Source organism: Xenopus laevis, chromosome 6L, assembly GCF_017654675.1.
Source record: "Xenopus laevis strain J_2021 chromosome 6L, Xenopus_laevis_v10.1, whole genome shotgun sequence".
NCBI classification, from domain to species: Eukaryota; Metazoa; Chordata; class Amphibia; order Anura; family Pipidae; genus Xenopus; species Xenopus laevis.
The window spans coordinates 103,461,005-103,474,554 of record NC_054381.1 but is presented as its reverse complement, the minus strand read 5'-3'; the positions used below and the strand labels follow the sequence as shown (position 1 = coordinate 103,474,554).

The 13,550-nt window shown below is 38.5% G+C and overlaps 1 protein-coding gene across 2 annotated transcripts in view; it reads left to right on the top strand.

Annotated features, from left to right (window-relative positions):
• Positions 1–5,084: 5,084 nt before the first annotated feature.
• Positions 5,085–13,550, top strand: part of atp9b.L (ATPase, class II, type 9B L homeolog) — a 153,211-nt gene continuing 144,745 nt past the window's right edge. Inside the window, exon 1 of one of the 2 annotated variants that reach the window (XM_041566345.1) lies at positions 5,085–5,452. In XM_041566345.1, the coding sequence (XP_041422279.1) occupies positions 5,379–5,452 (74 nt within the window). In that variant the 5' untranslated portion in view covers positions 5,085–5,378. The remainder of the gene's footprint in view (positions 5,453–13,550) is intronic. The other variant, XM_018267840.2, reaches the window with a different exon arrangement.

Sequence of the window (13,550 nt, the reverse complement as noted above, 5' to 3'; positions counted from 1 at the left end):
GTTTTTCAGCATCCAAAATGTGCTGAAAAAGTCTACCTCGGCTTATACTCGAGTCAGTGGGCAGTAGCTGAGTTTGCAGTCACTTTTACTCATTCCTATACCAACAGTTCGCTTGGGGAGAGACTGCAATATCACACAGCACCTTCTGTTGGTTATGTCAAAGAATAACAGTGCGCCCTCTGTTGGTTATATAAAAGAATAACAGTGACTGCAATATCACACAGCGCCATCTGTTGGTTATATGAAAGATTAACAGTGACTGCAATATCACACAGCGCCCTCTGTTGGTTATATGAAAGAATAACAGTGACTGCAATATCACACAGCGCCCTCTGTTGGTTATATGAAGGATTAACAGTGATCGCAATATCACACAGCGCCATCTGTTGGTTATATGAAAGATTAACAGTGACTGCAATATCACACAGCACCCTCTGTTGGTTATATGAAAGAATAACAGTGACTGCAATATCACACAGCGCCCTCTGTTGGTTATATGAAGGATTAACAGTGACTGCAATATCACACAGCACCCTCTGTTGGTTATACGAAAGATTAAAAGTGATGGCAATATCACACAGCACCCTCTGCACATGGTAGTGGGACAGTGGGACAATGCACACAGTAATCCGTTTGGCAATTCTCTGTCACAATCAACTTTGCAAAGGAGTCCGGTTGATCGCTGGGGGGGTCGCTTTGGTGGAACGTGCGCTGCTGGGAGACAGGGCTGTAGTTGTGTCTAGGCTTATACTCGAGTCTAAGTTTTCATAGGTAAAATTAGGTACCTTGGCTTATACTCGGGTCTGCTTATACTCGAGTATATACGGTATGTTATTTATCTAATCTTTAGAAATAATTTTTCTGTCACAAGAGGTTTAGATTTTTTAATTCATTTGAGTTGAAATTTTGGGTACAGGGAAAAAGCAACCATGTTTTGGCCAGGAGCCCTCAAAACCGCATTTTAAGGTACTTAGTATTTTATCTGTTGTAGAGTTAGTTATTCAGCATAGAACATCACTCTAATGCCCATACTTTATTAATGCAGGGTCTACTTTTAGTGATGTTGTTCCATTATGATCTACATCCATAAAAACATTGTTAGAATTCTGTTCCATGGAAAATATTACTTAAATATTTTATTGATTTGAGAGAATTTATATTTCTATATTTAACAAACAACTAATTCTTATGTAACCTTAAAATAATAAATGAAAAGAATTAAACAGAAGGGTGATTTAAACAAGCTGTTTTTTGACAGTGACTTGAGATCTACTGATCACCAGCTTAATGGAAAACTATACCCCCAAAATGAACACTTAAGCAACAGATAGTTTACATCATATTAAGTTCCATATTAAAGAATCTTATATATTTAAGTAAATCTTGCCCTTTTACATCTCTTGCCTTGAGCCACCATTTCGTAATGGTCTGTGTGCTGCCTCAGAGATCACCTGACCAGAAATACTACAACTCTAACTGTTACAGGAAGAAGTGTTGAAGTAAAAGCCAGATCTCTGTCTGTTAATTGGCTCATGTGACCTAAGAAGTATAGTTTGTTTGATTTGTTGTGTGCACAGTGAATCCTACGATCCCAAGGGGCCGCCATTATTTTTTAAAATGGCAATTTTCTATTTATGATTACTCAATGGCACATACTACTAGAAAAGTATATTATTATGAAAATGGTTTATTTACATGAAGCAGGGTTTTACACATGAGCTGTTTTATGCAATATCTTTTTATAGAGACCTACATTGTTTGGGGGGTAAATTTCTCCTTTAAGGTCTACTGGTAGATCCCGATCTACCTTTTGGGCACCCCTGCCCTAATGCATGGTTAATATCTAATAAAATAAAGATAATATTGACATATCATTTAATATACTGAAGGTCAGATTAAGGTGGAGGCATATTATAGTCAGTCAAATCTTTCTTTATTCATGCTACAGTATAAATAATAACAATATTGCTACCCTCAGACAAATACTAGAGGTCCGCTGCACTCAATCCATTATCAATATATTTAAGACATTTTGTGCATACAGCTACTAAAAATGCCTTACCCTTTAAACAAAACAGGGATTGTTTGTCCATATATTGCAATATATTTAAGCTGTCCAACTGAGTCAAAGTCATCCCATATCTGGCCAGTCCTACACTCAAATTGCATATGATTCATTACATACTCTATTGCTTTGTTATACGTTTTATTATATTTATTTTTTATTTATTTATTATATTTAATATTGGTACTCTCACTTCAGTGCAACATCAACTCCTTTTAACTCAACTTCCACTGGAACAGAATGTTAGTATTGTGGTTCAACTGCACAGTATTAATCGCTGCAATGTGATTTCTGTGTTTATAGGTGGGCACTCAAGGGGTTTGTGGGAATTGCTTGAATTAACAAAAATAGAACAACGAAGACTGTAGTAAGGGAAGTTTTATTTTAAACACATCTGCTCACATTAGTTTGCTGACAGGGTATAAAATGCTTTATGTGCAGCAGACCGGTCACTTCTTGGAATGAACCATCCTCACAACTAATATTCATTTTCTGCTATTCTGTATCCACTGCTGCCCTGACTTCCCTTGGTTACACTGCACTGTGGGCTCCAGGATTATTTCCTGCTAAGAAGTAGTGATGGGCAATCTGACCCATTTCGCTTTGCCTAAAAATTTGTGAAAACGGCCATAAATTTGCCAAAATGCATTGAAGTCTATGGGCGGCAATTTTTTTTTTGTAGAGATATGCGGCACAACAATTTTGTTCACCCATTGGAGTCTATAGGCATAATTTTTTTGTGGTGAAAAATTTCACTCATCACTACTGAGGTAAATGGTAATTCGAAAGAATGAAATGTGTTATTTGAGCTATGTAAAAATTAATCTTTTTTGTATATGTTAAAGTTACCTATACAAAAGCACTACTAGTTCACCAAAAGATAATTACACTACTTCCAAATAACATATAAGACAGTAACATATTCTGCAATCAATATGAGATTACTATTTTGTGGCCATAATCCTAAATCTGTCCATTATGACACTTTGCAGCAAAGGTCCCTGGAATTTCAAGTCTACAGAGGCCCACTCAACCCACACAGAGGCCCAAACAGCACTCACCAGCCCACTTAATACAGAATTTCTATGGCACCTTATAGCATTTGCCAGAACCCACAGATTGCCAGTCCGGGCCTGTGCAAGTCTGTTTTTTGGATGTTGTTCTGCAGCATTAAAATGATATTGATTACAGAATAGTCTATTGCCTGAACTTCAGTTGTTGGATCCCATTTTTTGAGGGTGCTAGATTTCAAAATAATATGCTTGTGCATACTATAATGTAAGCAGTATGTTGCATTTTGCTTCTAGATCCTTTAGGTTGTATTTGGGGCTGCAGAGATTGCAGCACAGCCCTACAAAATGTTTAAAGGGACACGTTGGAATGAGCACACCTAATGTGGGGGCAGCACAGATATCAGCACATAACTCAATGAAGGAGAATCCTAAGGAAAATACACCAAAGTGGGTATATTTGCTTTTGAAACTGGGAGACACTAAGCTATTTTATGGTGCATGGACAAAATGATACATAGTGTGAAAGGTTGGCGACTAGGGAGCAGTCAACCTTGTTGATAAGTCTTTCCAGAGCTTGCCAGTGGTGGTGTCCTTGTTTTGTCAGTGAAGTTTTAGGTTTGGTGTTTATAGAAGACAGCAGCAGCTCAATACACTACACCAGGACTATGTAATGAGAAACCCACAGATTAGATGTGGCCATTGGATCTTTATAGATCCCAACCTGTCCAAAAGCCCTACCAATATACAACGACCATATTAATATTATAATGCACAAGAGCTGTAAATATCCAGTAAACTATATCCTTGTAAGCTGTGCTTAGTCAAGTCATCAGTTATAATCGGTGCTTAGTGATATAATTTCTGTCACGATTCCAGTGGCGGAACTACCGGAGCAGAGGTGTGATTGGACCAGGGCCCACACCACCTCATGGCCCTCTGGCAGCTTGTGCACCACGAAAGCCAGACAGAAAATCACGAATGGAGGGGGGCCCAGGTGCACGTCCCGCACCCTGGCCAGCCCTCCACTAGTTACATTACTGCACGACTCACTGACACGTGTGTATTATAATAAATAATGTAACAGCAGTTATAAAATAGCAGGATATTAAAGAAGAGCTAAAGCCTAACTAAAATAGTATCTAGAAATGTTGTACATTATGTTCCGAGCTTCTGTTCTAGCCCAAGGCAACCACTGCACTTTAGCAGTAAAGATCTGTGTCTCCAAAGATGCCCCAGTAGCTCCCCATGCTTTTTCTAATTATTGACTGCACATGTTCTGAGCTTAGGGACCCACTCACAATATACAGTACTCATAGGATATAAATGCCACAATATAAGACTGATTAGTAATTAATACAGATAATTACCACATGGCAGCAAATAAACCAGTGCAACTAGCATTAGAATTTAATAATCAGCCTTTTCACATAAGCTTTTATTACAGGCCAACCTCGTTTTCTGCTTGATAATTTATGACGACCCCTAAGCTTAGCTTCAAGCTTAGTTTCGCAACAGCTGCTCAGAGCCCACTGAGCATGTGAGTGTCACAGACACTTTCCAAGATGGTGACCCACTGTGACAAGTTTGAAGTCCTGGATCATTGCTGCTATTGACAAGCTGAAACTTTAGGCTGGTGCAATGAGTTCATTATATAAAATATGGCATTTTAGTCCTGTTCATTTTTAGGGTTTAGCTCTCCTTTAAGTGACCTTGTTGTTACGTGACATATAAAAGCACAGAGGCAGCCGTTTACCTCCATATGTTTATAAATAGGGGGTACTTCATTTGTTGTCAAATAAGACGGACACTGAATCAGGTATGCGGATAGTGTCGCACAGACATAAGACGCAACTACTATATGTTGCCATTCATAACAACTGACAGATAGTAAAGTACACACCAAACAGACTTTGTCTCCAGCTTTTTCCCTACAGTCCCTCTGCTCTTTTCCAGCAACACGTGGCACCCTTTTCCGTCTTAAACATTAACTTAACAGCGCACACCCCGCCAGTGACAGAGCAGCACCGTCACTGAAGCCTCGGCTTGCAATGCGGCGAACACAACTGTTGTGTCCAAACACCTGCTGCCCCAGAATTCGGCAATTCATTGTCTGGAATCATAGAAGCGAGAACGCCCAGTGACTATCTGCCGCCTGACAATCTCTGGCGTTCAACAACCTAACAGCGAGTCAGCTGATCATGACGTAACAACGCCATCCCATTCGTCCGCTTCGCTAGTCAAAGTCTTCCGCGATTTTAGCTGGCTGCTTGCCGGTGACGTCAGTCGTGGAGCGGCGGAAGATGGCGGATAGCATTCCATTGCAACCGGTACAGAAACGAGCGGCCTATTATACTGCAGACAGGAGCAAGAGGAGGTGAGGAAGGGGGGAAGAAGGTGACACCTGCTGTGTACCACACCCCCATCCTTAGACACTTGTACTGGTCCACTAATGTTTGTTTATTAGTCAATATTATAACTGGATGGCCACTTTATGTGCCCACAGCCTCACTATTAATCTCTGTTACTGTATGTTTAACCCCCTTTCCATTTAGACCCTTCTATTCCCCCTCCTACATACATTTTCATTAGAATAGTTGCCAGCAGCTAAGTGCATAAATCCTGACCCTTCATTTGCTTACTTTGTAACTCACTTACATCTCTGCTATACTCATTCCTGTACACATGTCTCTGTGTCTTATTATATGCCTCTCACAATGGATTTCTATATAACTGTATACTATTTGCACATACAGTCTCAACAAGCCACGTAATACCTAACACTTTATGTCTAGCTCACATTTTACTTACTAACATACACCTGGAATAATAGTCAGAGACATACCAATCTGTACAAATTCTCCCTGCTGAATTCTAGAATTTCACGCTTTCTAAACTGAATTGGACCTGTAGAAATACCCCAGATTGTCAGTGTGTCTTGTGCGACCCCTGTGTTTATATATATATATAGATAGATAGATAGATAGATAGATATACACAAATAACTTTTGGGAAACGCACTATATGACTTGCAGAGAATAATATATTTGTGAACAAACTGTGTTTGTGTGTGTCATCATATGAGGTAAATCTGCATGTGTATATGTCACATGCCTGAAGTCATGTTGTTTTTCAGCTCTGCATAGTAAATTGTTTAGGTAGTACCTAGTTAACACATTGTATTAAGTGACCTTTAACCTGGGAGTGATGATATACTGTATTTTGACATGCTGAACAGCTTCTGGACCTGTATCGGTTTCATTACAGGTTTCTACCGAAATATCAATTTGAATAGCAGGCGTTTACAAGAACTCTCATTTAGATCGTTGGGGTGCTGTGTGATGGAAAAAAAAACAACCTCATAGAACATGTTGTAAAATTGGCATTTGATAGACTGACATAGAAGAGTTTATTGCAATACATTTTTGATGGATACAGTATATTGTATAACTTCTTTGCAGTTTAAAGGGTTCCAGGGTCGACTCGATCCTAGGGGGCCCACCGGGGATGCAAAACAGGGGCCCTCCTGGGGGTCCCCTACTACCCGTAAATCTGTCGGCACTGGCACTCTCATCCGTGAACTTGCGACGCACATGCACAAAGGTGCAGCAGAAAATGCACCGTGCCAACATTTTTTTTTTTTGAGGCAGCCAATGGAGCAGGTCTGGGCCGGTGGGGGCCCACGAAGGCCAGCGCCAACCAGGTTTTTTTCCGGTGTCCCTCCGGCCCAGTCCAAGCCTGGGTGGTTTACCTTTCAGTTAAATTTTAGTATGTTATAGAATGGCTGTTTCTAAGCAACTTTTCAGTTGGTCTTCATTTTTCCTTTTTTTTTTTTAGTGTTTGAAATATTGTGGGGTCACTGACCCCATTTAAAAAAAAAATGCTCTACAAATGTATTGATATTTCTACTTTATCCCATTTAACCCTAACCTGGTTGGTTTCTCTGCTTCACTACTTTTTACTACACATCTTTCTATTCAGGCCCTCTCCTATTGACAATCCAGTCTCTTATTCAAATCAATGCATAATTGCGAGGGCAGTTTGAACCCTAACAACCAGATTACTCTAATTGCAAACTGGAGAGATGCTGAATAACCAGCTAAATAACTCAAAAAAATACAAACAATAAAAAATTAAAACCAATTAAAATGTGTCCCAGAATATCACTCTCTACATCATCCTACCCCATATCATTATAATCACAGTATTTTTTTGGCAGAAGTTTGTGGTGTTGAGTTGCAAACCAGAAAATTCAAAGCCAGTGCAACTAACGAATTAAGTGTAGAAACAACATACTGTAGCATGGTATTACAACATAGCAACAACAAATTACACATATCATAACTTTATCATGTGGTTTGTAGCGTGATAGCAATGGATAAAAGTCACCTGGTTATTGTTTGCTTTAGGAAGGTTGTTTTTGGACTTTTTTGGTTCATGCACTTCTTAGCTGAAAACAAGATGACAAATGTGAAAACACTTAGGTATCAGCAATTCAGCAATACATCATATAAGCGTTGAAGTCTTGCTGTAACTGACTTTTAGGATTGGATTCCAATATTATCTAGATGTAAATAGACATTCTATCTAACTATGTCCCTAACTGGCCTTTAGACTGGACCCCCCCAACCAATATACTAAGGCAACCTGCGGGGTGGGGGTACCAAACTTTTGGAATTTATGTTTTGAGTGTACAAGTATGGGACCTGTTATCCAGAATGCTTGGGCCTGGGGTTTTCCTGATAATGGATTTTCTGTAATTTGGATCTTCATACCTTAAAGAGATATTGACACCAGAAAATAACCTTTTTTATATCCATCATAACATTATCTTTGAATGCTATTTATAATTTTGCCATAAAAGGATTTGCCTGATGCTTTTACATTACCTTTCATACCCCCATGTTCCTGTATGAGGGGGCTGCCATATTTATGCAGCAGTAGTTGGTTGGCATTAGAAACTGACAGACTGAGGTGGGACAGTCAAGTTGGCAAAACAGTCAGATTTAGGAACTTTAAGTAATAATTACTTACAAAAGCAGAACTATCCGCAAAAAAAGATCAATGTGAACTTTTAATGTAGATTAATATTTTGGAAAGAAAATTTTTAGTGTCAGTATTACTTTGTCTACTAGAAAATCATGTAAACATTAAATAAACCCAATAGGCTGGTTTTGCTTCCAATATAATTATATCTTAATTTGGATCAAGTATAAGGTACTGTTATTATTTCAGAGAAAAAGAAAATCATTTTTAAAAATTTGGATAAAATGAAATCTATGGGAGACAGTCTTTCCGTTATTTTGATCTCTCTGGATAATGGGTTTCCGAATAATGGATCCCATACTTGTACTAGTGCCAAATAATAACAAGAGGACAATATGTAAAATGACGATTACATTCTTTGCATCAATTGCCTACTCACGGGTTCTTTAGAGTTTGTCTTTTATATATTTTTTTCTTGTACAGAAAACAAGCTGCCTCATAAATTATTATAACAGACAGCAGAACATTATTGTCAGCTTCTTAAAGGAAAACTATACCCCCAAAATGAATACTTAAGCAACAGATAGTTTATATCAAATTAAGTGACATATATATTTAAGTAAATATTGCTCTTTTACATCTCTTGCCTTGAACCACCATTCCGTGGTATGTGTGCTGCCTCAGAGATCACCTGACCAGAAATAATGCAATTCTAAGTGTGGAAGTAACAGACAGAACTCTGTCTGTTAATTGGCTCATGTGACCTAACATGTATGGTTTGTTTGTGTGCACCGTGAATCCTACGAACCCGGGTGGGGGGGGGGTGGCCCTTATATTTTAAAATGGCAGTTTTGTATTTATGATTACCCAATGGCACATACTACTAAAAAAGTATCATTATGAAAATAGTTTATTTACATGAAGCTGTTTTATGCAATATCTTTTTTATAGAGACCTACGTTGTTCGGGGGGCATTGTTTTCTTTAAACTTTTCCTAACCAACAGTGAATGCTATATTAAAGGGTATATTAAAGGGTATTAGTATCTAATATAATGGTTAATTCTAAGCAACTTTTCAATTGGACTTATTTTTTTTATTTTTTTAATAGTTTTTAATAATTTGCCTTATTCATTTGCCTTTTTTCCAGCTTTCAAATGGGGGTCACTAATCCCATCTAAAAACAAATGCTCTTTAAGGCTGCAAATGTATTGTTATTGCTTTTTATTACTCTTCTTTCTATTGAGGCCTCTCCTATTCATATTTCAGTCTCTTATTCATATCATTGCATGGTTGCTAGGGTAAATTGGACTCTAGCAACCAGATTTCTGAAATTGCAGACTGGAGAGCTACTGCATGAAAAGCAAAAACAACTCAAAAAACATAAATAATAAAAAATTAAAATCAATTGCAAATTGTCTCAGAAAATCACTCACTGCATCATACTATTATATATCATCACATTATAACATAGCATTTTATATATATATATATATATATAAATAATTTATATTATACATCACTCCCTTTTCTAGTAAAGTTCACAGTCTACCACACAAATACACACACAAACATCAAAGTCACTTTGAGAAAGGGTAGAGGGCTGACCGAAACGTTAGGACTTCACACAGTGAAATAAAACACCGTTAATTGTTTTTTAAGTCCTGTGAGTGCGAGTTTTCAACCAGGTTAATATGTTTTGTTTTTTCTTGCACCCAGGAATTCTTTATTCTGAATACACGTGAGTGCTGGTACTCCTACGGCTTGTAGGAGAAGCTGTTTACTCTTGCTTGTTTCTGTGCTGGAAATTGTATCTGTCAGAGATTGAATGTTATATTCATTAGCAAAAAGTATTTGATCTCCTTGACGCAAGAGAAGCCATAATCTTGAGTGTAGTGAGATTGAGATTAGGATTCTTTGGGTAATACTCATTTAATCTGGATAAATGCACTCTCAAATTCCAAATTTTCTTTTATTAATATCAAAATATATACTGTGGGGCAAATTTACTTACCTCCGAAATTGCGGCAGCGACGGCTTCACTGACATCGCAACACTTCGCCAGGCGTAGATTTGCCAGGACAATGCTAATTCACGAAAATCCGAAGTTGTGTCCAGGGTTCCAAAAGCTGGGCCAGGGAACCTTAATAAAATAAAATACAGTTGTTATATTGCCCTACACATGTGCCCACTGTATAGTTTATGTGCCATATGTTAGGAAATATAAGGGGGAAAGGAGGGAACCCCAAAAAAAATTTACGATCTTTTTCAGCCTATCACCCTGTAAAATGTAAAAGACGCCAGCGTTTTTTGGGACTTAGAAACATTTTCAGCTTTTTTTTGAGAAACTCCTATCTACTCTATTGCACTTTGCCTGGTCTAAGGTGGCGAAGGCAAGTCTGGAGCAAGAGGTAACGTTCAGTAAAATCTGCATCTAAGTGAATTTGCGTAGCTACCTCCATTCATGAAAATTCGCCTGGCGTTAGAGTGCGAAGTAGCACTAGTGTCTATCTCCTTCGCTAGCGAATTTACGCCAGCACCCGTTAGTAAATCGGCGACGTTCCGAAATGACTTCACGTGAAGTTTCGCCAGCGTTAGTCACTTCGCCCTTTAGTAAATTTGCCCCTACATATCTGTAATACTTATAGAACTGTTTTTAAAAGCATTTAAACCACATGGGCCTCCTCCCCCAATATCCAAAATAACCCATGCCCACCCAGCCTCTATTGTTCTTCAATTGGAATCACTGGTTCCCTGTTTCATGGCTGCATTTACCCTGGATAATTGCACACTCAAATTCCAAATGCAAATTTTCTTTTATTAATATCTAAATATACACTATATATCTATAATATTTATAAAACTGTTGTTAAAAACATTAAAACCACATGAGTGCCCCCCCAGTCTCTATTGTGCTTCAGTTGAAATCAACTGGCTATGCTAAAAACTCAATGCATGTATAACCGTCCCAAAGAAAGTGCCATATGCAATATAGAAAATAATGAAGCACAACCTACAACAAGCATTAATGAGTGAGTAAAAATGAATTACTCAATGTATGCCAGTAAGTGCTTGGGGTTTTTATGAGGGCTCAGGGGGATGCCATCCTCCACAAGTATCGCCCTACAAGGTCTTTGTCAGGGCTTGCATTATCCAATCACAGCAGTCCTCTTAACAGGGTCATTGTAGTTTTATGGTGTAATAGTTGCTTACTGGCGCTTTCTATTATGTAAGGTTCAAATCTTCTAATCTTATGTATTATTTAACAGTGGTGCAGGGACCAGGCTTATTTATTTTCACATAAGTAAATATTTACTTAACCGTGTATGGGCTAGGCCACACAGGAAGATTTCAGGGAGATTAGTCGCCTGGCGACTAATCGCCACATCTAATCTCCCTCAATGGCTTGCAGGTATCTTGCACCCGCTAGCACTAAAGTCGCCTGCGCCTATTCACACGCGTCGACACGTTTTTCAAAGTCGCTCGAAATTGCTTTGTAAGGCAATTTCGAGCGACTTTGAAAAACGTATCGCCGCGTGTGAATAGGCACAGGCGACTTTAGCGCTAGCGGGTGCGAGATACCAGCAAGCCATTCAGGGAGATTAGTCGCCTCAAAGACGCGGCGATTAGTCGCCAGGCAACCAATCTCCCTGAATCTTCCCGTGTGGCCCTAGCCTAAAGACTGACCATGCGTAGAACAGTAATTTCCACAAAGTTACAACATCCACCACTTTATTTGTTACTGAATGGTTCTACACTTAAACAGTTGTTTGCTCTCACCTTTAAGACTCCTATTACATATTCATATTACAGACTGTGATTGATCTTGGGATCATAACATTTAGACCCTACGAAATTTGAATGCAGCAAACAATATATTTTAGTGCAACTCAATGCAATTTCCATAGAAAACAGAAAATGTTTGTGTAAATGACATCTGTTTGAATACGTATTACATTACACGTGAATATGCAAGTCAGTACAGATTAATAGAAATTCAGATTTCCATCCATCTGCTCTAACTGGGCCAAAAGATGGGCCGAAAGTATGCTGCAGCTCCTTCCAAAACTCTGTTGCATCGGATTTAATTACAGAGTGCAGTTAGGCCATTAGGACTTTTAAGCATACTGGATATGATCCTGTTCTGTATATCTTAACTGTTTGAAATGGATTATAAACATTCCAGAGCATTTTCGAATGAAGTCAATTTGCAATTGGCCTTCCTTTTTTATTATGTGCGGCCTCTGAATTATTTAGCTTTTTATTCAGCAGCTCTACAGTTTGAAATTTCAGCAGTTATCTAGTTGCTAGGGTCTAAATTACCCTTGTAGCGATAAAGCAGTGGTATGAATGGGAAACTGGAATATGAACAGGAGAAGTTTGCATAGAAAGATAACTAATAAAATGTAACAATAAAATTGTAGCTTCACAGAGGAATATTTTTTTTCTGATCCCCATTTGAAAGCTGGAAAGGGTCAGAAGAAGATTAAAGGAACAGTAACATCAAAAAATAGAAGTGTTTTAAAGTAACAAAAATATAATGCAGTATTGTTTTGCACTAGTAAAACTGCTGTGTTTGCTTCAGAAACAGTATTATTGTTTATATAAATAAGCCGCTGTGTAGCAATGGGGGCAGCCATTCAAAGGAGAAAAGACTCATGTTACACAGCAGATAGCTCTGTAGAACATAATGGTGTTATCTGTTATCTACTATTTAACCAGTGCCATATAGCCTTTTTTCAATTTCCTCCATCGCTACACAGCAGCTTGTTTATGTGAACTATAGTAGTGTTTCTGAAGCAAACAGATTAGTTTTACCAGTGCAGGGCAACACGACTTGATATTTTCATTACTTTAAAACATTTTCATTTTTTTGGTGTTACTTTTCCTTTAAATAATTCGAAATTCTGCATACTAAAAGTTACCTTAAAGGTGAACTACCCTGTTTAAAAGGACCACAATACATTCAAGTTCCTTTAATGAGTGGAGTGAAACGCTTCATTGTGGGGTGCAAAATAGAATATTGCTATCCTTTTTTAACTGTAAAGGTGGCCATACACGGGCAGATAAAGCTGCCGATATCAGTCCTTTGGACCAATTTGACAGCTTATCTGCCCGTGATTGGGGGCTTCCGACGGGTCTTCCCGATCGATATCTGGCCACGATATCGATCGGGAAGGTTTGATTTTTAACCGACCGTCCTGTCGGAGCCCCTTGGCGCATCGTAATTCGATCGTTCGGCCATACGGCCGAACATTCGAATTACCCCCGATATAGCCATGCTGTTAGTGGCATATCGGGGAAATCAAACGATTTCGCCAAACGAGATATGGCCACCTTAAGAGATGCGATTTAGATTTATCATTTCTCACTAATTTATTGGCCAGTGCACACGTGTTTCTTCTTTTATGTCTCCCTATGCTGAGGAGGCAACTGACTAACTGGTTTCTAATTGGAGCAATCTAAAGATAAAATAGCTGTAATTTTTCTG